The sequence below is a fragment of the Panulirus ornatus genome, chromosome 13 (assembly GCF_036320965.1).
Source record: "Panulirus ornatus isolate Po-2019 chromosome 13, ASM3632096v1, whole genome shotgun sequence".
Taxonomy (NCBI): domain Eukaryota; kingdom Metazoa; phylum Arthropoda; class Malacostraca; order Decapoda; family Palinuridae; genus Panulirus; species Panulirus ornatus.
In genome coordinates this window covers 53,452,230-53,477,626 of record NC_092236.1, presented here as the reverse complement: position 1 = coordinate 53,477,626, position 25,397 = coordinate 53,452,230, and the positions used below count along the sequence as shown (strand labels likewise).

Here is a 25,397-nt window from a genome sequence, read left to right as displayed (position 1 = left end):
AATCTGGCTGACCATTTCTTTAAAATGGCCAGTTACACTGTCCACCTCCTCATACATTTCCAAAGGTAACGTGTCAAACATTTTAGAAATTTGTCATCTCTCCTTTGGTCTTGATCACTATCTGCAGATATCAGGATATGGAACTAGCAAGGTTCCTCGAGTGCTCTATGGCCATGTGTTGGGTCCACTGGGTCTTGATCTGAAAGAGGCCAGACACTGATGAGGCACTGCATGAAGCAACTGCATGATTGTGCATTCCTTGTGCCCAGTGTGCCTAGAAATCAAACATGTAACCACATTTTCTTGCTTACAGGATAGAATTTGGGCTTTCTCGTTCTTAGAAAGATACGAGCCACCATCTTGAAGTGCTGGTAGAAGAAATACAGCAACCAGAAGCGAAATTCCCAAAATGAAGTGGCAGCCAGGGAGACAAAGAAAGGAACACTGTTCCCTCAAGACTGCCTGAAGCACACTAAAGTGGTTTGCTGATGCTTACATTAACAGAAACTTTAGTTCCAGTGATCAGATGTATGTTGATGTCATCCTGAGAGCTTGTACCAACAATAAACCTTAGCCGTGTATTACCTTTGAAATTATACGGGGGGCAGACAATGTTTTTTGTGGACACTATACCCCTAGTCATACTTAATGGCTGGTGGAAAGCATACATTTAAAACATGCTCACCTGTACAAGGCCTGGACTGGAGAAAGGTGAAGGATAGTTCACAGTGTACATAGCAGCATTGTGCAGGGATGGTGAGCCTCCCATCTAACATGGTGGGGCAGGAGTACATGTACATGTGGTGAGATGACACAAATAAGTCAAACCAAAGCTGTCGTTTTGGATGTATCATTGTATACCTTAATCAATACAAAACAGTTATGAATGTATGAAATAATCAATATCATAAAGGAACAGAAACTAAAAATTCAGAATATAACAAACTGAAAATACAAATACTGTTTCATATCACAGGCATAATTCTTTTTCTCTAAAGGCCCACGTCATGGACAAGTTGGCTATGAACACTGGCTTTATCTACTGAAATTTTGTAAAAAAAAAAAAAAAAGGGGGCCTAATTGGCATAAAAAGTCCAACTAACAGAACTTTAAATTTCAAGGAGAATTTTAATTACATGCTAAACAACTCATAACTCTTTTGCTACAAATGAAATTTTCTGCAAATTCTGCCTTACAATAAAGTTCTGGCTGTTTCAAGCTTTAGTAACACTGGCCATCTTGGATGAAGGCTGGGGGTCACTGGTAATTATTGAAGAGATAATCAGGTAAAATTTTCATAAAATGGTCATGCTTGCATACAGTAATTGGCAAAACATACAAATTTCATACAAAAAATTATTACATTTTATCCAACTTATATGGTTAAAGTTTAAATTCAAGTTAATTCTGGCTAAACCCTTAAACAGTGGGAAACGTCTGCAAATTCTATCATTGTGAGAAAAAATAAATGAACTGACAAAATGATATGCAACAGGAAATAAAAATACATAAAAAGTAATATAACTAACTCTGTGTTGGCCTGATGAAGTGATGAGTGAGTGGGAGGGAGTGTGGCTGATTGTGAGACATCTCAAAATAAAAAGGAAGGCACTTGAAGTCCTGTTTCTTTCCTTTTCTGGAACTTGATACATACTCTAATCCTATCTCTTACACAGGCAAAATCTTGATGGTAAACAATAGAAATATACTTTGAAATATAGTATTTCATAAAGCACACTAAAATCACATGGAAGGAAAGGGGTTGGCAATCCTTTTTTACCTTGAGATAAGATGGAAGGGCATGGAAGTTGTTTTTCCTTTGCTTAATACCACTGTATTATGTCAGGTTCCTCCACCTGGCCCAGGTAGTTGTCTATTCTCCTTGTCTCATATACATGTGTGCTGCTGGCATGTGATCCACAAATGACACTCTCTTCATCTAAAACATTACATTTCACAACACATGTATAACATCTCTATGTACAGTCTAAACATTTTCCACCTTTTCACATATGAATTATACTTGTATGCCTATCTCAGGATTTTCTGATGCTAAACTGGAATGGTACTACTGGTTAAAGAAAGCTGGTTGGTTCTCAGAGCCCCCTGACCAACATCAAATGAGTGGGAACAACCTCACTTCTTTAAATACAGCACCGAAATATGGTTCTTTCTCTATTGATTTCTGCAACATCTGAAGTAACAAATCTAACCCTCCCACTGTAGAACACCATCTGGCAGCTTCTTCCACTGATCTGCATCTCCACTCCATTATAAGACCTCTACTTTTAATCTCTACCATTGTTCCCACTCCCACTGTAGTGTTTGTAACTACTGTTATATAAAAAAAGCTCCAATTTACTCATCAAACCTTGAGTCTCTCAACTTTAAAGCCTTCAGGCTTAAATTTCTCAAGCCTCAAAAATTTTGCTTTAATGTTTCCTATTGTTCATAAAAAAAAGAAAATCATCAACTATGTAAAACACTTTGACTATTTGACTTTCTACCATGAAGCACTGCTCTCTTCACATCCATACAATGAAGTCTTCCATACAACGGATTTCAATGTACGTGACAGGGATTGGTTAGGCTCTAACCAGGCTGATCACAGAATAGAGAAGCCCTTTTCTTTTCCCTCCATTATGAACAGGATCAACCAGTTAAATACTCTACTTAACATGGGTCTCCAGAACTTCACAACCACTCTCCCAACACATTCAATAAAATTTCTGCCCATTTAAGGTCCTTCACCTATAATCTTGTAGGTAACACTTCTAACTTGGTATGCACACTCTCTGTCCCCAATGAAATACCAACTACAGCCACTCCAAGAGATTTCACATAGAGTGGGAAACATGAGTATGTATCTCATACATGTAGGAGTCTGGTCCCAATCACACCATATACATGTGAAAGTCTGAAAGGGTTATGGGGCCTGGTAATAAAAACAGTACCATGCCCAGAATATTTCTCCTCAGCTCATGGTCATTAACCCACTCGATCTAGGGTAAAACATAGCCTGCAGTCCCTCTATCTATCTCTCTGATGTCTGTTTGCACCTGCAACTCCCTACAGTGGGTGGCCACAGCAACAGTCTCTCCATAACAAGTGGACACTGATGCCACTTCTTAGCCTTTAGTACCTCACCCTTACTAGGCTACCAGCAGAGGGCAACTTTACTGCAGTGTTTGCTTAGGCTCTTACTTAATGTTCCCAGTGACTACATCTACCCGATGCTCCTGCCTAATGTTACTACCTACTACTTCTACCTAATGTTTCCTGAAGTTTTTGCAGTACTTCGTGTGTGTGTGAGAGAGTATGCATAATGAGGGGGGTGTACCTTACACCAAGTGCCGCACTGTACATACCATGAATCCTTTAATCTATAAGCATACACCTGTTATCTATATCATAGACTGTGTGTGTGGGAGGGGGGATGTATCTTATATCAGCTGCATATCTATACATACCACAAGTCCTTGATATCTATGATAATAGTATGAACCATAATCCACATCTTAGCAAATAACAGCTACTGCTATGGTGAGTGAGTGTAATGCAACTTTTCGATTAAAAAGAAAGGATCGAAAGTTCCTTTCCTGCTGGAGCCATCTTGACTTGGTGAACCTCCTGTCAACAGTCTAACCAACTGAGGTTAATTCTAAATGGACAAAACAAGTTTTGGTTCATTGGTTGGTCTTTCAAATTCATATCCAGGGAAACTTTCCTTTCACAGTTCAATGATTCATCCATATTTTGAATACCATTTTCAATTTTGGTTTCTCTCCATGAAAGATGTTTAGTAGTAGTAGGGAGTATAATGGTAGGCTACCAAGGTTGTTCCCAAGCTGAAAATATCTTACGACAGTTGTCTAGATGATTAATTCATTTAGTCCAGAACAGTAAATATCACAAACATTCTTCAAAGGCCCTAATAATATGCTGCTGATGATTTTCACTGTAATATTCCTCAACAGGTTTCAAATGCCAAAAGTGCTTGCATCTTACATGCTCAGTGCTGGGAGATGAAGGGTACAAGAATGTGGACTCCACAGTTGATTAAGGATGTTTTAGTAGTAAAATTTTTGAACTGATGAACAACAGAATATGCCTTTTCAAAAGTTAAATGAGAAGACCTGGTGAAATAATAATAAAGCTTACAATCTCTAATGAGTTTACTCGTAAAAAAAAAAAAAAAAAATCACCAGTCTTGAAAGGACCCAAAATTATGGTAATTCCACAGAAAGTGATGTTAAAGAGTTCAGTGCTGGTAAACACTTAATGTAGGCCTCTGTAGCAGAACAAAAATGTCCTGAAGAAATGCTAATCCTGTGGAGAGACCCTGCATTCTGAGTACAGGACCAGCACTTCATCAAGACATTTGTTTTCACTGCAAAGGCCTACGTTTATGGCATCCTTACACCATAAGCAAATGTCCTTGTGTTATGGGTGTGCATATTCTAAAAATGACTGTCCTGCAGGTAGATGACATCAAAGATTCACTTATTGCTTTATTTGAATTCTGTAGAACTTTATTATGTTTGTAAATTGATGCACAAGAAAACTGCAACCTATATACAAGCTTATTGGGTCATGTGTCTTATCAACTAAACCTGAGGTTTTCCTATTTTACAGAGAGTCACCTCTATGCTATGAACACTCAGTACAACTATTTGTTAAAATTGTTTGCCAAAAGATAGGGAACACAGGCTCTTGGTTTCAAACAGGGTGCTTAGTTCTAAAACTGTACAGCCTGTGCCTTAAGACACTTCCTTCTATGATGAGAAGCTGCCAAAAATGTCATAAATCATAAGTTCATGAAACCAATTGTGTGTGTGTGTGTGTGTGTGTGTGTGTGTGTGTGTGTGTGTGTGTGTGTTGTGTGTGTGTGTTGTGTGTGTGTGTGTGTGTGTGTTGTGCGTGTGTGTGTGTGTGTGTGTGTGTGTGTGTTGTGCGTGTGTGTGTGTGTGTGTGTGTGTGTGTGTGTGTGTGTGTGTGTGTGTGTGTGTGTGTGTGGGGATGACATAAATCAATGGAAAGCATTATTTTTCAAATGTGGTCCCCAAGGAACAGCCTCTTAATCCTGCAGCACAAACAAATTGTCTGCAAACATACAATAAGTGAAAGGGATTTTCCACAAAATAAGTACATATTCATACTCACTTGCCTTCATCCATTCCCAGTGCCATCCCATCCCATAGTGAACAGCATCACCACCTCATGTCAGCGAGGTAGCACCAGGAAAACAGACAAAAATTCCACATTTGTTCAAAGTCTCAAGCTGTTATGTGTTATGCACCAAAACCACAACTCAAAGACCTTTCCATAGTTTACCCCAGACGTTTCTGTGCCCTGGTTCAGTCCATTTACAGCATGTCGACCCCAGTATAACAAATTGTTCCAATTCATTCTATTCCTTGCACCCTTCTCACCCTCCTGCATGTTCAATGGCCTACCTTATCTAATTAGTTCAGGGTCTGGTGAAATGTGAAGCTTCTTACTGCAGCCTTGATAGAACCAGATGTGATAAAAAAAAAAAAAATCTGTCAATGGATATGTGCCAGTGGACACAAGACAGTCATACATGAGCCACTGGACTAGAACTAAGATGTTCTCTATGCTGCCAGGCAATTTTCAGAGAGGTCAATTTTGATATACTGCCTCTCCCAAAAGGGGAGATTAATACAAAAAAATCTGAAAATTCCACAAAAAGCAACTCCCTGGTGTCTGGCAATAAGGCAAGTTTCCATCTCATTTATCCAGACTTATAATACATGGTGATGCCAGCATTATCATCTCTTCATAATTATCTCCTCTCATAAAGTATCCCCTACACTCAAGGACTGAGGGTTAAAAAGGGGGAATGGGGACTGGCTAAATCCCACGTGGCCAACTTCCCAACAGGTAAGGGAAGGAGGAGACTGGCGTTTCATACACGATAAATACTCATTACACTCTACAAGACAAATTAGTAGAGCATTAAAATTCTTGGTTAAATGGCATTACAATAAGAATGAATCAAGCTAATGTCAACAGCAAAAGAGCCATTACAGAATGAAACAGCAAACAAGTTCCAAAATAAAACACAAGGAAAAAATAGATATTACTTACTGTTTCCAGATAAACTAATATACTGAACCATCTCTCAATTGGCTTGATCTCTTGGCATACTAACATCTAAGAGTTAAGTGATCACTGTTACTACAATAAAATCCTTCAGTGAAGTGAGCTATTCAGGTGTGCACTGGGCTGACAAGCAAATTGGTATAAATGGCCAATCAGCACTGAGGACTGCAACCTCTTTGGTTAGAATAAGATGTACTTTGGTAAGATATCAAAGGGGGTGAGGTCTTAGTGTGTTAATTATATTTCCTTTAGAGCTCTGTCAGTGCCCATGAGCTTGCACAGAACAAAGCAGCTCATTCATTTAAAAGAAACACGTAAGAATCTACTGCAGTAATGAATAAGAAAACACAGCTGGACTGATTTGCAGGAAACATAAGAGAATGAATTCATGCTAAAAAAAAAAAAAAATGAATGAATACAGAAACTAACAACATTATCAAGTGTGGACTTATAAGGCATATTGAACATGCAATAATAATAAATATCAATAATAAACTATCTACTTAAGTAAGGTCCATAGATGATCAAAGGTACTTGGAAGAGCAGAGGCAGAAACAGGAGTGTGTGTGAGGAATTAGGGTAAGCAGTGACACTACTTTTTGTTGGATATTCTTTGAGGATCATAATGTACAATAATATCAGGGTATGGTATACCAGCTACTAAGAGAAACCTAAATGTGATTTTTCCGGAGTCCTTTTGAAAAACTTCTCATGGCAGTCCAGAAAGAATCTTACTGGAGTAAAAGTAACACATTGTGATGTCTTGAAAGAAAAACTTCAAGTTAAAAACACAACTAATTTTTCAAAGCACATGCAATTCTAGATCAAACTTTACCTGTGATGCTGGTATACTTGCAGGTGGTGATATGTATGCAATGCTTGGGTCTGGCTGAAATACAGGTGGTTGGGGTACTTCACCATTACTTGCTTGAAGAGATGGGGATTGACTGAGAGGTTCTATTTGAAGGCTGGTGTCTTCTTCTGGAGGACAATGCTGATTTATGACACCTGATTGTCCTATATGACCATCCCCGCATACACTGACTTTTTCATTCACTTTTTCTTCTATCTGTCAAAAAAAGAAAAGATTACTGAAAAAAGTGTACCTTTGTATTCTGTATATGAAATACTGATTCCATTACACAAAATGGGAACTAATAATAATCATTGCTCAACAGCATGATTATGTATATCACATTCATTCACACCTTAAGACATTTGTTATATATTCTCTCATTCTCTTACTTGAGCGAGTCTTCACAAACTTCTACCTTAAATGAATAAAAATATCCCTCATCATTCAAAAAAAAAAATTCTATCTGCACATCAGTATGACCAGAAATACATCTTTAATATTTTTTTTTAATCTTTTGTATTAATGTATCCATTGTTTTATTGTCCCACCATGGGCATTAGTACCATCAGCAAGGTCAGATCTCTGGGGCATAAACAAAAACGTGGGTTTTAAAGAATGAGAGACATTTTCTCTCTGGGGTGGAGTCCAGTGAATGATGAAAGATGGCATGGATCACATGGTGTCATATCCTTCTAATTTCCAACCTTTTCTCCAATAATATATTGGTATTCTCCATTCTTTGAACAATTCTTTCCTAGGGAGTTAACTAGTTATACATTCATGCTCTCAGCCCTCAAACTATCTGCAAGAGCATGGGTTGTGAGTGAACCAGACTGCCCAGGTTGGCAGTTATATCTACCCACTCTCCAGGCCCCACAAAACTTTCCATGGTTTACCCCAGACGCTTCACATGCCCTGGTTCAATCCATTGACAGCAAGTCGACCCCAGTATACCACATCATTCCAATTCACTCTATCCCTTGCACGCCTCTCACCCTCCTGTATGCTCAGGCCCTGATTGCAAAAAATCTTTTTCACTCCAACCTTCCACCTCCTATTTTCTATTGTTATTATTATTATCATCATTATTATTATCATTAAACTTTGTTGCTGTCTCCTGTGTTAGCGAGGTAGTGCAAGGAAACACATGAAAGAATGGCCCAACACACCCACATACACATGTATATACATACATGTCCACAAATGCACATATATATACCTATACATTTCAACATATGCATATATATACACATACACAGACATATACATATATACACATAATTCATGCTTGCTGCCTTTATTCATTCCTGTCACCACCCCGTCACACGTGAAATGACAATCCCCTCCCCCCGCATGTGCACGAGGTAGTGCTAGGAAAAGACAACAAAGGCCACATTCGTTCACACTCAGTCTCCAGCTGTCATGTATAATGCACCGAAACAACAGCTCCCTTTCCACATCTAGGCCCCACAAAACTTTCCATGGTTTACCCCAGACGCTTCACATGCTCTGGTTCAATCCACTGACAGCATGTCAACCCCAGTACACCACATCGTTCCAATTCACTATATTCCTTGCAAGCCTTTCACCCTCCTTCATGTTCAGGCCCCGATCAATCAAAATCTTTTTCACTCCAACTTTCCACCTTCAATTTGGTCTCCCACTTCTCCTCGTTCCTTCCACCTCTGACACATATATCCACTGTCAATCTTTCCTCACTCATTATCTCCATGTGACCAAACCATTTCAATACATCTTCTACTCTCTCAACCACACCCTTTTAATTATCACACATCTCTCTTACCCTTTCATTACTTACTTGATCAAACCACCTCACACCACATATTGTCCTCAAACATCTCATTTCCAACACATCAACCCTCCTCCGCACAACCTTATCTATAGTCCACGCCTCACAACCGTATAACATTGTTGGAACTACTATTCCTCCAAATATAGCCATTTTTGCTTTCCAAGATAATGTTCTTGCCTTCCACACATTTTTCATTGCTCCCAGAACTTTCGCCCCCTCCCCCATCCTGTGACTCACTTCCACTTCCATGGTTCCATCTGCTGCCAAATCCACTCCCAGATATCTAAAACACTTCAGTTCCTCCAGTTTTTCTCCATTCAAACTTACCTTCCAAATGACTTGACCCTCAACCCTACTGTACCTAATAACCTTGCTCTTATTCACATTTACTCTCAGCTTTCTTTTTTCACACACTACCAAACTCTGTCACCAGCTTCAGCAGTTTCTCACAAGAATCAGCCACCAGGGCTGTATCATCAGCGAACAACAACTGACTCACTTCCTAAGCCCTCTCATCTACAAACTGCATACTTGCCCCTCTTTCCAAAACTCTTGCATTCACTTCCCTAACCCCATCCATACACAAATCAAACAACCATGGAGACATCACGCACCCCTGCCACAAACCTACATTCACTGGGAACCAATCACTTTCCTCTCTTCCTACTCGTACAAATGCCTTACATCCTCGATAAAAACTTTTCACTGCTTCTAGCAACTTGCCTCCCACATCATATACTCCTAATACCTTCCACATAGCATCTCTATCATATGCTTTCTCCAGATCCATAAATGCTACATACAAATTCATTTGTTTTTCTAAGTATTTCTCACATACATTCTTCAAAGTAAACACCTGATTCACACATCCTCTGCTACTTCTGAAACCACACTGCACTTCCCCAATCTGATGTTCTGTACATGCCTTCACCCTCTCAATCAATACCCTCCCATATAATTTCTCAGGAATACTCAACAAACTTATACCTCTGTAATTTGAACACTCACTTTTATCCCCTTTGCCTTAGTACAATGGCACTATGCATGCATTCTGCCAATCCTCAGGCACTTCACCATGAGCCATACATACACTGAATATCCTCACCAACCAGTCAACAACACAGTCACCCACTTTTTTGATACATTCCACTGCAATACCATCCAAACCTGCCGCCTTGCTGGCTTTCATATTCCGCAAAGCTTTCACTACCTCTTCTCTGTTTACCAAATCAGTCTCCCTGACCCTCTCACTTCACACACCACCTTGACCAAAACACCCTATATCTGCCAATCTATCATCTAACACATTCAACAAACTTTCAAAATACTCACTCCATCTCCTTTTCACACCACCATTACTTGTTATTCCCTCTCCATTAGCCCCCTTCACCGATGTTCCCATTTGTTCTCTTGTCTTACGCACTTTATTTACCTCCTTCCAAAACATCTTTCTATTCTCCCTAAAATCTAATGATACTCTCTCACCCTAACTCTCATTTGCCCTCTTTTTCACCTCTTGCATCTTTCTCTTGACCTCCTACCTCTTATACATCTCCCAGTCACTTGCACTATTTCCCTGCAAAACTCGTCCAAATGCCTCTCTCTTTTCTTTCACTTATAAGCTTCTTCATCCCATCACTCACTACCCTTTCTAATCTGTCCACCTCCCACGCTTCTTATGCCACAAGCAGCTTTTGCGCATAACATAACTGCTTCCCTAAATACATCCCATTCCTCCCCCACTCCCCTTACGTCCTTTGCTCTCACCTTTTTCCATTCTGCACTCAGTCTCTCCTGGTACTTCCTCACACAAGTCTCCTTCCTAAGCTCACTTACTCTCACCACTCTCTTCACCCTAACATTCCCTCTTCTTTTCTGAAAACCTCTACAAATCTTCACCTTAGCCTCCACAAGATAATGATCAGACATCCCTCCAGTTGCACCTCTCAGCACATTAACATACAAAAGTCGCTTTTTCACATACCCATTATTTAACACATAATCCAATAACGCTCTCTGGCCATCTCTCCTACTTACATACGTATACTTATGTATATCTCGCTTTTTAAACCAGTTATTCCCAATCACCAGTCCTTTTACAGCACACAAATCTACAAGCTCTTCACCATTTCCATTTACAACACTGAACACCCCATGTACACCAATTACTCCCTCAACTGTCACATTACTCATCTTTGCATTCAAATCACCCATCACTATAACCCGGTCTCATGCATCAAAACCACTAACACACTCACTCAGCTGCTCCCAAAACACTTGCCTCTCATGATCTTTCTTCTCATGCCCAGGTGCATAGGCCCCAATAATCACCTCTCTCTCTCCATTGACTTTCAGTTTTACCCACATCAATTTGGAGTTTACTTTCTAACACTCTATCACATACTCCAACAACTGTTTCTGGAGTAGTGCTACTCCTTCCTTTGCTCTTGTCCTCTCATCAACCCCTGACTTTACTCCCAAAAGATTCTCAAACCACTCTTCCCCTTTACCCTTGAGCTTCGTTTCACTCAGCCAAAACATCCAGGTTCCTTTCCTCAAACATACTACTTATCTCTACTTTTTCTCATCCTGGTTACATCCACACACATTTAGACACCCTAATCTGAGCCTTCAAGGCTCAGATTTATTTCCTATTTCACTGAGAGTCCTCGAGTTATTCAGTAAACTGTCTAAAGGCTCCTGCAGCTCAAAGCTGCACCACTTCCAGTAGCATGGAAATGTATACTCCCCCTCTAGCATTTCATTATATGACTGCTCAAAATAATGAGAAAAAATAAGCTCCACAAAAGTATTCTGAAGGAAACAGTGAGCACATATTTATGGACATATCTATCTGGTTGAAACCCACCATAGAATTTTGGATGGCAATGCCATTTGTTGGTATGAGGCCTCTGTCTGTTCATTTTCTTCTATTTGCATTTCAGGATATTTCCAAAATTAAAAAAAAAAATCATGTCCAAGTCCACATCTCTCAGTACTACATCATTCTCTGTTTTCAATTTATCTAGCATATAGCCACCATACCAAGTTAATAAGAAAAAATATCATCTGGCAGATAGCCATCACACCAAGTCAATACGAAAAAAAATGCTGCATGTAGTCTGAAGATGAGAAACAAGCAACAGAGATCGACCACTTAAAAATTTATCATGAATGTCTGAACAACCCACATGAGAATAGCTCAATAACCTCTGAATTTACAATCATGTCTCACCTGAGGTGTTGAACTGTTTTCCAACTGAGAAGAGCCTTCTTCCACAACTGAACTTGGTTGTGTTCCTTCCCGTTTTTCAATGTTGACAACCTCCAACTGAAACATTACATACCTTCATAAGAAACAACATATACTGTAATAAAGGAATTTTGTCAAGAAGATATTTCTTCTGATGCTCACCATTCTCTTTCTTAGCCACATTCCTAGAGTATCTGAAGCTATTCACATACTATACATTAAGCAATCCTAACAATGTTTCAATTTCCCAATCTCTGTTCTTCCTTAATTCTACTATTTCCTTTGTGCACACTGACCCATCAAATTGATGAGGCAACCCTCACTAATTTCATGTTTGCTACCATTTCTTAAACTGCAATCAGTCTGGAGCAGACCATTGATTATGCGGTGCTATGAACTACTGTAGGAAACGTAAGGAGACATCTTCCAATGGATACTTTTTTCCACAATGTTATTTTTCTAGCTGATACTCCTTTTCTAAGCCATATTCACCTATGTGATGTTTTCAGTTTGTGATAAATTCATTTCCCTACTTTTAGTACCATCTTTTCTTGCTTTTCTATTTCTTCCCCTTGTGTATGAAAACTGACTTGTGTAGACATGATCCTCTTCTTTTTATGTATACTCTAATTTTCTTCAATGAAAGTAGCTGGTAACTGCATTACATCCATGATTATCCATTCAACATGCAAAAGCATTCAATAAATGTTTCAGTGACTGAGATTTCTACATTAATATGAAGAAACGGTTATCAACAAATAATTTCATGGTGACTAAGAATGAACTACTGCATAAAATGTATAACAATGGCATAAATGTAACATATGGATAAGACACCAAGCAACTGGCAACTACTTTCCAACAAATTTGGATGTGATATGTGACTGTAGTCTACCTCTGTCATAAAAGATTTCCCTTAACCCAGCAGTTTTTCATTCTATCTGTATAATGAAGTGAAAAACAAAACCTAGTAAGTGCTGCCACCTCCAAAAGTCTGAATTACATAATGTAAACAACCACCTAAACACATATTGGGTAACTAATGGACAAGATGGCTTCATATTATGTCGTGAATATTATCTGTGTATAATTCTGCTCTATAAAAGAAAGTATTCATATAATTCATTAAGTTTTCACAGATGGCAACCCTTTCACTCCTACAAGCAACTCTTTAATGCTAGCTCTTTCCTTTAAAAATTTTCTTGCACTCTTTCTGAGACACCATAAGCAGGTGGCAGAACACAGTCCTGACAACAAAAGAGATTGAGCAAATGTTGATGCTGATGACCTCGGACTCTGAGGTATTCCTTAGAATCATTTCTAAGAAACACCTGTTATGACCATGATTGTTGTTTTTACTTTTCTAACTTAGATCAAAGTGTTTTGCAAAGTTTAAGATGTTCTATGCATACCTATAAAAGTAAAAATCAAATGAGAGGCAGCTACAGCTGACGTGCTATGGATGGTATAATGTATCAAAAAAAGTCTAATTTGTACTATAACGAAATTAGGTGCCATACACAGAAACCACAGGTTTACTGTGTTAGAAAAGTAGTAAGAAAGTTCATAACTATTTTTATTTCTAACTGGTGAAGTACAGATGAGAAAATGTGCTAGAGTGGATGCATCATATATGCAACTTAGCATGGAAACAGAAGGTTGTGCCAGAAGATTGGGTGAAAACTATTATTATTCCTTTATTCAAAGAGAAAGGTCCTAAGGGTGTATGAAGCAATCATAGGGGAATGAGTATCTTAAGTTTACCAGGAAACGTGTATGCAAGAATATTAACTGATACAGTGATGGAGGTGGCTGAATACAGAATAAGTGAAGAGCAAGGAAATTTTTGGAAAGGGAGGGGATGTGTGGATCAGATTTTTGTAGTAAAGATTTTTGACTGTGGAAAAGTATTTAGCGAAAAGTAAGAAGCTGTATGCAGCTTTTATGGATTTGGAATGAGCATATGACAATGAGCTTTTATGGATTTGGAGAAAGCATATGACAATGAGCTTTTATGGATTTGGAGAAAGCATATGACAGAGTTGAGTGGAATGCTTTGTAGGATGTGAAGGATATGTGGTATGGGGGGACAACTGTTAGATGGTGGAAAAGCCTTCTATAGAGGAGCAAATGCATGTGTAACAGTGGATGGAGAGGTGAGTGAAAGTTTCGGGATACATGTTTGTATGAGGCAGGGCTGTGTGATGTCACCATGGCTTTCAGAAGTGGTAGAGGATGTGTGGATCAGGTGTTTGCTTTGAAGAATGTATGTGAGAAATACTTAGAAAAGCAAATGGATTTTTTTTTTTTTTTTTTTTTTTTTTTTTTATACTTTGTCGCTGTCTCCCGCGTTTGCGAGGTAGCGCGAGGAAACAGACGAAAGAAATGGCCCAACCCCCATACACACGTACATACACACGTCCACACACGCAAATATACATACCTACACAGCTTTCCATGGTTTACCCCAGACGCTTCACATGCCTTGATTCAATCCACTGACAGCACGTCAACCCCTGTATACCACATCGCTCCAATTCACTCTATTCCTTGCCCTCCTTTCACCCTCCTGCATGTTCAGGCCCCGATCACACAAAATCTTTTTCACTCCATCTTTCCACCTCCAATTTGGTCTCCCTCTTCTCCTCGTTCCCTCCACCTCCGACACATATATCCTCTTGGTCAATCTTTCCTCACTCATTCTCTCCATGTGCCCAAACCATTTCAAAACACCCTCTTCTGCTCTCTCAACCACGCTCTTTTTATTTCCACACATCTCTCTTACCCTTACGTTACTTACTCGATCAAACCACCTCACACCACACATTGTCCTCAAACATCTCATTTCCAGCACATCCATCCTCCTGCGCACAACTCTATCCATAGCCCACGCCTCGCAACCATACAACATTGTTGGAACCACTATTCCTTCAAACATACCCATTTTTGCTTTCCGAGATAATGTTCTCGACTTCCACACATTTTTCAAGGCTCCCAAAATTTTCGCCCCCTCCCCCACCCTATGATCCACTTCCGCTTCCATGGTTCCATCCGCTGACAGATCCACTCCCAGATATCTAAAACACTTCACTTCCTCCAGTTTTTCTCCATTCAAACTCACCTCCCAATTGACTTGACCCTCAACCCTACTGTACCTAATAACCTTGCTCTTATTCACATTTACTCTTAACTTTCTTCTTCCACACACTTTACCAAACTCAGTCACCAGCTTCTGCAGTTTCTCACATGAATCAGCCACCAGCGCTGTATCATCAGCGAACAACAACTGACTCACTTCCCAAGCTCTCTCATCCCCAACAGACTTCATACTTGCCCCTCTTTCCAGGACTCTTGCATTTACCTCCCTAACAACCCCATCCATAAACAAATTAAACAACCATGGAGACATCACACACCCCTGCCGCAAACCTACATACAAATGGATTTGTATGTAGCATTTATGGATCTGGAGAAGGCATATGATAGAGTTGATAGAGATGCTCTGTGGAAGGTATTAAGAATATATGGTGTGGGAGGCAAGTTGTTAGAAGCAGTGAAAAGTTTTTATCGAGGATGTAAGGCATGTGTACGTGTAGGAAGAGAGGAAAGTGATTGGTTCTCAGTGAATGTAGGTTTGCGGCAGGGGTGTGTGATGTCTCCATGGTTGTTTAATTTGTTTATGGATGGGGTTGTTAGGGAGGTGAATGCAAGAGTTTTGGAAAGAGGGGCAAGTATGAAGTCTGTTGTGGATGAGAGAGCTTGGGAAGCGAGTCAGTTGTTGTTCGCTGATGATACAGCGCTGGTGGCTGATTCATGTGAGAAACTGCAGAAGCTGGTGACTGAGTTTGGTAAAGTGTGTGAAAGAAGAAAGTTAAGAGTAAATGTGAATAAGAGCAAGGCTATTAGGTACAGTAGGGTTGAGGGTCAAGTCAATTGGGAGGTAAGTTTGAATGGAGAAAAACTGGAGGAAGTAAAGTGTTTTAGATATCTGTGAGTGGATCTGGCAGCGGATGGAACCATGGAAGCGGAAGTGAATCATAGGGTGGGGGAGGGGGCGAAAATCCTGGGAGCCTTGAAAAATGTGTGGAAGTCGAGAACATTATCTCGGAAAGCAAAAATGGGTATGTTTGAAGGAATAGTGGTTTCAACAATGTTGTATGGTTGCGAGGCGTGGGCTATGGATAGAGTTGTGCGCAGGAGGGTCGATGTGCTGGAAATGAGATGTTTGAGGACAATGTGTGGAGTGAGGTGGTTTGATCGAGTAAGTAATGTAAGGGTAAGAGAGATGTGTGGAAATAAAAAGAGCGTGGTTGAAAGAGCAGAAGAGAGTGTTTTGAAATGGTTTGGGCACATGGAGAGAATGAGTGAGGAAAGATTGACCAAGAGGATATATGTGTCAGAGGTGAAGGGAACGAGGAGAAGTGGGAGACCAAATTGGAGGTGGAAAGATGGAGTGAAAAAGATTTTGTGTGATCGGGGCCTGAACATGCAGGAGGGTGAAAGGAGGGCAAGGAATAGAGTGAATTGGAGTGATGTGGTATACCGGGGTTGACGTGCTGTCAGTGGATTGAATCAAGGCATGTGAAGCGTCTGGGGTAAACCATGGAAAGCTGTGTAGGTATGTATATTTGCGTGTGTGGACGTATGTATATGCATGTGTATGGGGGTGGGTTGGGCCATTTCTTTTGTCTGTTTCCTTGCGCTACCTCGCAAACGCGGGAGACAGCGGAAAAAAAAAAAAAAAAAAAAAAAAAAAAATATATATATATATATATATATATATATATATATATATATGTGTGTGTGGGTGTGTACATTGAGATGTATAGGTATGTATATTTGCGTGTGTGGACGTGTATGTATATACATTTGTGTATGGGGGTGGGTTGGGCCATTTCTTTCGTCTGTTTCCTTGCGCTACCTCACAAACGTGGGAGACAGAGACAAAGCAAAATAAAAAAATATATATATATATATATATATATATATATATATATATATATATATATATATTACTGGGTTACGTGTTAATTAATCGGCGTGCGAAAGACAGACTTTTGGATGTTAATGTGCTGAGAGGTGCAACTGAAGGGATGTCTGATCATTATCTCATGGAGGTGAAGGTGAAGATTTGTAGAGGTTTTCAGAAAAGAAGAGAGAATGTTGGGGTGAAGAGAGTGGTGAGAGTGAGCGAGCTTGGGAAGGAGACTTGTGTGAGGTAGTACCTGGAGAGAATGAGTACAGAATGGAAAAAGGTGAGAACAAAGGACGTAAGGGGAGTGGGGGAGGAATGGGATGTATTTAGGGAAGCAGTGATGGCTTGTGCAAAAGATGCTTGTGGCATGAGAAGCATGGGAGGTGGGCAGATTAGAAAGGGTAGAGTGGTGGGATGAAGAAGTAAGATTATTAGTGAAAGAGAATAGAGAGTCATTTGGATGATTTTTGCAGGGAAATAATGCAAATGACTGGGAGATGTATAAATGAAAGAGGCAGGAGGTCAAGAGAAAGGTACAAGAGGTGAAAAAGAGGGCAAATGAGAGTTAGGGTGAGAGTATCATTAAATTTTAGGGAGAATAAAAAGATGTTTTGGAAGGAGGTAAATAAAGTGCATAAGACAAGGGAACAAATGCGAACATCAGTGAAGGGGGCTAATGGGGAGGCGATAAGCAGTGGTGATGTGAGATGGAGTGAGTATTTTGAAGGTTTGTTGAATGTGTTTGATGATACAGTGGCAGATATAGGGTGTTTTGGTTGAGGTGGTGTGCAAAGTGAGAGGGTTAGGGAGAATGATTTGGTAAACAGAGAAGATGTAGTAAAAGCTTTGCGGAAGATGAAAGCCGGCAAGGCAGCGGGTTTGGATGGTATTGCAAGGGAATTTATTAAAAAAGAGGGTGACTGTATTGTTGACTGCTTGGTAAGGTTATTTAATGTATGTATGACTCATGCTGAGATGCCTGAGGATTGGCGGAATGCTCACATAGTGCCACTGTACTAATGCAAAGGGGATAAAGGTGAGCGCTCAACTTACAGAGGTATAAGTTTGTTGAGTATTCCTGGGAAATTATATGGAAGGGTATTGATTGAGAGGGTGAAGGCATGTACAGAGCATCAGAGTGGGGAAGAGCAGTGTGGTTTTAGAAGTGGTAGAGGATATGTGGATCAGGTGTTTGCTTTGAAGAATGTATGTGAGAAATACTTTGAAAAGCAAATGGATTTGTATGTAACATTTATGGATCTGGAAAAGGCATATGATAAGAGTTGATAGAGATGCTCTGTGGAAAGTATTAAGAGTATATGGTGAGGGAGGCAAGTTGCTAGAAGCAGTGAAAAGTTTTTATCGAGGATGTAAGGCATGTGTACGAGTAGAAAGAGAGGAAAGTGATTGGTTCTCAGTGAATGTAGGCTTGTGGCAGGGGTGTGTGATGTCTCCATGCTTGTTTAATTTGTTTATGGATGGGGTTGATGTGGAGGTGAATGCAAGAGTTTTGGAGAGAGGGGCAAGTATGCACTATGTTGTGGATGAGAGAGCTTGGGAAGTGAGTCAGTTGTTGTTTGCTGATAATACAGCACTGGTGGCTGATTCAGGTGAGAAACTGCAGAAGCTGGTGACTGAGTTTGGTAACGTGTGTGGAAGAAGAAAGCTGAGAGTAAATGTGAATAAGAGCAAGGTTATTAGATACAGTAGGGTTGAGGGATATGTCAATTGGGAGGTAAGTCTGAATGGAAAAAAAGTGGAGGAAGTGAAGTTTTAGATATCTGGGAGTGGAGTTGGCAGCAGATGGAACCATGGAAGTGGAAGAGAGTCACAGGGTGGGGAGGGGGGCGAAAGTTCTGGGAGCGTTGAAAAATGTGTGAAAGGCAAGAACATTATCTCGGAAAGCAAAAATGGGTATGTTTGAAGGAATAGTAGTTCCAACAATGTTACATGGTTGCGAGGCGTGGGCTATAGATAGTTGTGCGGAGGAGGGTGAATGTGCTGGAAATGAGATGTATGAGGACAATATGTGGTGTGAGGTGGTTTGATCAAGTAAGTAATGAAAGGGTAAGAGAGATGTGTGGTAATGAAAAGAGTGTGGTTGAGAGAGCAGAAGAGGGTGTTTTGAAATGGTTTGGTCACATGAAGAGAATGAGTGAGGAAAGATTGACCAAGAGGATATACATGTCAGAGGTGGAGGGAACAAGAAGTGGGAGACCAAATTGGAGGTGGAAAGATGGAGTGAAAAAGATTTTGAGCGATTGGGGCCTGAACATACAGGAGGGTGAAAGGCGTGCAAGGAATAGAATGAATTGGAACGATGTGGTATACCGGGGTCGACGTTCTGTCAATGGACTGAACCAGGGCATGTGAAGCATCTGGGTTAAACCATGGAAAGTTTTGTGGGGCCTGGATGTGGAAAGGGAGCTGTAGTTTTGGTGCATTATACATGACAGCTAGAGACCGAGTGTGAACGAATGTGGCCTTTGTTGTCTTTTCCTAGTGCTACCTCGTGCACATGCGGGGGAGGGGGTTGTCATTTCATGTGTGGCAGGGTGGTGACGGGAATGAATAAGGGCAGCAAGTATGAATTATGTACATGTGCATATATGTATACTGTATACCTCTGTGTGTGTGTATATATATGTATACGTTGAAATGTATAGGTATGTATGTGTGCGTGTGTGGACATGTATGTATATATATATATATATATATATATATATATATATATATATATATATATATATATATATATATATATATATATATTTTTTTTTTATTTTTTTTTCATTTTATTTATTTTTTTTTTAATTATACTTTGTCGCTGTCTCCCGCGTTTGCGAGGTAGCGCAAGGAAACAGACGAAAGAAATGGCCCAACCCCCCCCCATACACATGTATATACATACGTCCACACACGCAAATATACATACCTACACAGCTTTCCATGGTTTACCCCAGACGCTTCACATGCCTTGATTCAATCCACTGACAGCACGTCAACCCCGGTATACCACATCGCTCCAATTCACTCTATTCCTTGCCCTCCTTTCACCCTCCTGCATGTTCAGGCCCCGATCACACAAAATCTTTTTCACTCCATCTTTCCACCTCCAATTTGGTCTCCCTCTTCTCCTCGTTCCCTCCACCTCCGACACATATATCCTCTTGGTCAATCTTTCCTCACTCACTCTCTCCATATATATATATATATATATATATATATATATATATATATATATATATATTGGAAAGGATGACGATTTTGTGTGTGATCAGGATATTCCTATGAGTCCAAGGGGAAAATGAAACACGAAAAGTTCCCAAGTGCACTTTTGTGTAATAATCACATCATCAGGGGAGACACAAGAGAGAAATATAACAGTCAGTTGATATACATCGAAGAGATGAAGCTAGGACACCATTTGGTAAACATGTGATTGTTCAAAACAATCACAGGTGTCAGAGATATAGAAAGAACAAATGAAATATTTTCAGACAGAATACCTGTGAAATCATAATGAATATCCAAACGGTTAATACTAAAAAAAAATACTTATTTTGAAATTATTTCTTAAGGATACAGTAATGATGCCACTAAAGGGCAACAATCTTTCACATTATGATTACCTTAAGGTGAGACCTTCACTAAGAAACTGGGAGATATCCTATTAAACTTTAAGACAGACAAATTTGCTTACTATGCTGACATCAGCACAGCCTTCTTCTGACAATATGTATTCTCTCTTTACATAAGAGTTTGTTTAAAAAAAGCTCATCTCTTTTCACATTGATTCAAATCTGTCTAATCTGGTGCAAACAGCAACCCGATCCTCCAACAAGCTATATTACGCAAACATCTGAGAAGGTCTGCCTAAGACTAAAAAAGACTTCATCCAAATTTTTAAGGAAGTAAGTAATGAAAGAGTAAGAAAGAGGTGTGGTAATAAAAAGAGCGGTTGAGAGTGAAGAGGGTGTGCTGAAATTATCTGAACATATGAAAAGACTGATTGAAAGAGGTTGACAGAAAATATATGTATCTAAAGAGGAGGGTGCAAGGAGAATGGGAGACCAAATTGGAGATGGAAGTACTGAGTGAAAAAGACTTTGAATGACTGGGGCTAAAACATGCAGGTGGGTGAATACTTAAACATGCTGGTAGGTGAATGGTGTGCACAGGATAGAGTGAACTGGAACATTGTGCTATACTGGGGCCAATGTGCTATCAGTGGAATGAGCCAGGAAATGTGAAGTGTCTGGGGAAAACTATGGAGAGGCCTATGGAATCTGGATGTGGAAGTAAAGCCGTGGTTTCAGTGCATCACATGTGACAACTAGAGAACAAATGCGAGTAGACACAGCCTTTCTTCTTCTGTTCCTGGCACTAACATAGGTAGCGATGATTAAGTATAAAAAAAATTCAAAAAACTTCCAAGTACAAGCTACTTAGAAAAAAAGAAGTTTAGCGGTGTTCTATTGTTATGCTTCATATATTTTTGTTGATGGATCGAGACAGAGGTTAAGGAAACACAAGCAACAACATCACAGTGCTTTATTGGGTTATAAAGAAACATGACCAAACCCAGGGCACAGTGTTACTGGAGGCACAGGGTTGTAGTAATGAAGGTAAGGTAAGGTGGGAGGTTGTGGGTGGCAGTGGTATGGCAGGATTCCCATGGTGCTTGTGAAGGTGCTGGGGGTAAAGTGGGTGTCCATAAGGGGGCGTGACTGCTATGTCTCATGCAGCTTTTACAGGAAACCATGAAGGTAAAAGTCCTGTAGTTCATGCTGTGGCCCCACAGAGATCTGTCAGGAAGATGAAGTATCCTGAGTCACATGAAGGACTGCTAAAGATGGAAAGGCACATGCAGGGCTTCTTGAGTATAAAGTCATGTAGCCAAGAATTCAGGTACCAGAGTGGTGCACTGGCTGTCTGAGGCATGTCATATGCTTGACTGGTAAGCCTTCAGTGACACCTGGATGAATACGGAGCAGCCAGGTCATGTCATGACGGGGGTCATTAGAGTGATATAGCTTCCCATAGGTTGGAAAAGCCGAGTAGGCAGTAACATGACTGATATGTCTGATGACGAAGCGTGATGGTGATTTGCAGAGAAAGGAAGGAGGTGGAGCTTCTCTCATTAAGGTGGAAAGTGGCTGGCTCTGATCTTACTTCTAAGCTGCATGACTCAGGTGAGGTAAGTGAAGCCGTGGGGAAGGGTGGGTTGCCAAGTTCATAACTCCTTTTTCCTCTGGGGATTTAGAGGTTAAGTGAGATGACATATCACAATTTGCCAGGTGCGGCATCATTAGTGTGGTAGGATCACAGATGTCTGATGTACTGTCACAGTTAATGATGCTACAATAAACTGACATTTAAAAGAATGGAAAACACTCATAAAGTTGGTCTGGACCACTGCTTTGTAAAGCAAAGAAGGGGGGTGCAAGCTTGACATCTCTGGTAGCTTGTGACATTAAGTGAGGATGAGGTATTTTTTTTCCTTCTATCAATTCAACATGGTTACACAAGTTTACTGTACTTCATACACAGGCACAGAACAGGTGGTGAATAACATAAATATATTTAGACATTTGCTGTACATGCTATAAATGAATGATGAGGGAGACTGGCTGAAGTACATGATGAGGATACTGAAGGTCTTGTTTTTATTGAATTTGGTTTTACCCTCTTCTTGCATACATGGGCAAAGCATAGGTGGTCAAAAACATGAATAAATTTAAGGAGGGAGACTGGTTGGTTTGTGTGGGAATGAATATTATAGGTGTTTTTCTCAGGAGATATACTAGCTCTTTAAGTACACTATCTATTGCCAAAGTCCTCTGTCATTCTTTAATTCCATAAGAGGAAAGTTAGGCACACTTGTCATGTCATTTCATTTATGTGAGCAAAGGCCAAGTGGAGGATGGTGGTATGACCTCACTCCCCTAATGTACTCTCAATAAAATCACTCTTCAAGTAATTCATTTCTTCATATTTCTCAAAATCTAACTTTTTACACTAAATGATAAATATCGCATGTGTTCCTCCTAATCACTCAGGTCATCCAACAATATATGTTCTTTCCATGGGTTCACCAAGCTAAGGAGATGAGTTCCTTTCCTTTCTTCCTTGTATCTTTCTTGCCATGGAAAGACCTCTATAATAGGCCACTAATGGTATGATAATAGTTGAACACTTAAAAGATGTGAAGAAAAGGAAAATTATCATGTGATGATGAGAGATGATAGCTACATAATTGTTAGATGATGATGAGAGCCATTTTCTCATTAAAATATGGGTTCCCAGTGGCTCTACTGTCTCAAGTCTCATTGATGTTTGGTCTATAAGGTGTCTTGCCACCCATCACTATTAAAGGCACTAGAAAAGAGGGTCACTGAAATTACATTGTAATAAAACATTATCCCAATCATTCTTATATGACTAGCCTAAATCAGACAGTCAGTGGCATGACCTACATAACACTGTTCTCGTACAATAGTAGTTCGAGATAATCTAGGTTATCTGCATCGTGCATTTTGTGATGTATCTTCTTGAACTTATAATGCAGTTGTTTATCTTGCAACTGACAATGATGTATCCTCTTGAGCATACAGTGCAGTTGTTTATCATACAACTGATCACATAAGCTATTGTATTGCATTATCAAGCATGGGTAGCACTTATAAATAACTGCTTACTCTCACAGGAAGAGCTCACTGAATTTCATGATGGGCCTCAACTGGCTACCTACATCATGATATTACCAAAACCAATGGCAATTGGAGAAATTATATTTGGCCTAATCATAAAGTCAACCTTCAGTGAGTCAAACAATGACAACTGTAAAATACCCTGCATCAAGAACAGAGATGTGAATATTTGTAAGACTGCTTTACAGTTTCACTTCATGTGATAATCTAATCCAACTGATTTTACTGTCTTTAGGTGCCACATGGATTACCTTCTGTAAGCATGAACTTTGTTGACAAGACCTTCCTAGCTCTTGCCATCGAAAAGGAGTAACCCATTCAAAAGGAACAAATCACAAGAATCAATGCAATCACTGATGAAGTGGCAGCTCCTCTAAACACCCCCTTTGTACTCATAGAAGCCTCAGTGGTTTTATTGCTCAATATATTTCTAAACATCACAAATCATACCATTAATCTTTTTTAAGGACTATCAAAATCAATTTTAAGCATCCTTATAGCCTGAATTGCTTCTATAACCTGAACAAGAACATCACAGAGCATGAATTCCTGGAAGTAGAAGACATCCACTCAACCAGATCCTATTCTCTAATAAAAATTCTTGGACTAAACACTGAAAATGAAACCAATCTTATCCAATGCATGGGCACCTTACACAAAAGACAGCTGCTGTCACATACTGAACCTGAAACCAATCTTATCTATTGCAGGGGTTGATGACACAAGAGATAAGTGCCACATCGTTATACTCTCATCTCTGCTCTTTCATAAATCATGGCCTACAGCCAAACCCTGTTGTGTAAAACTGATTTTCCAGTCTGTCTACCAGGGTACAAAAAACATCAAAAAATTTCTTTACTGAACAAATGGTGCACAAAAACACAAATAAAAACCTTTATTTTTTCCCAAGTAATTTAGACCAGATAATTTCTTGTTCAAGAAAAATCATTATATACCATACTGACCAATCCTATCTCTCTATCTGTCTATATCTCTGAAGCCCGTTCAGTCTGGGAACCCCTATCAAGGGGGTGGCAATGACACGAGTTTTCACTTATTCCTGTCCTTACACGTACGTCTCCTTTGCATAAATCCCTCAATGCACTCTTCCCCCATTTCTCTCCCTCCAAGTGCTCTTCCACTCTATATCCTCATGTCAAAGGTGGTCTTCCTCTCACACCAAACCCTTTAACCCTGCTATCATACACTCTCCTTGTAACTCTCCATCTTGCATTCTTTCCATATGCCTAAACCACCGCAAAAGAATTGTATTTCATCCACTCTAGCAATCCACAATTCATTCTCTCTGCATTTCCTACCACACCAAATCTCTCATATACTCTCTCATCAATTTCTTCATTCCATCTAGTCATAACATATTCTCCTCTCAAATAGCTTATTTCCACAGCCTGGATTCCCAACCTGTAACTCATCCCATGTCCATGTTTCAGCTGCATTGGTCAAGGTTGAGAGGACTATGCACTCCCTTTATCCTTTCTTCACTTCCATTCTAACACCTCTAAACCTTCGTTATTCTCTTAAGGTACCCAATGACACTTCTATCCTGTACTCTTCTCTGCATTCTCTCTCCATCCACATCACCACATATACCTAAGATAGCTCCCAAATACTTAAGCTTTATCAACTTTACCAGTCTTTCT

The 25,397-nt window shown here is 39.8% G+C and overlaps 1 protein-coding gene across 7 annotated transcripts in view; it reads right to left on the bottom strand.

Moving 5' to 3' along the window:
- The window catches only part of LOC139752900 (uncharacterized), a 172,176-nt gene that overhangs the window by 38,278 nt on the left and 108,501 nt on the right, over positions 1 to 25,397 (bottom strand). For 5 of the 7 annotated variants that reach the window (XM_071668939.1, XM_071668944.1, XM_071668937.1 and 2 more), the window contains exons 16-18: positions 12,031 to 12,126; positions 6,962 to 7,195; positions 686 to 769 (exon numbers count right to left, since the gene is read on the bottom strand). In XM_071668939.1, the coding sequence (XP_071525040.1) occupies positions 686 to 769; positions 6,962 to 7,195; positions 12,031 to 12,126 (414 nt within the window). The remainder of the gene's footprint in view (positions 1 to 685; positions 770 to 6,961; positions 7,196 to 12,030; positions 12,127 to 25,397) is intronic. The other 2 variants (XM_071668942.1, XM_071668943.1) reach the window with 1 other exon arrangement.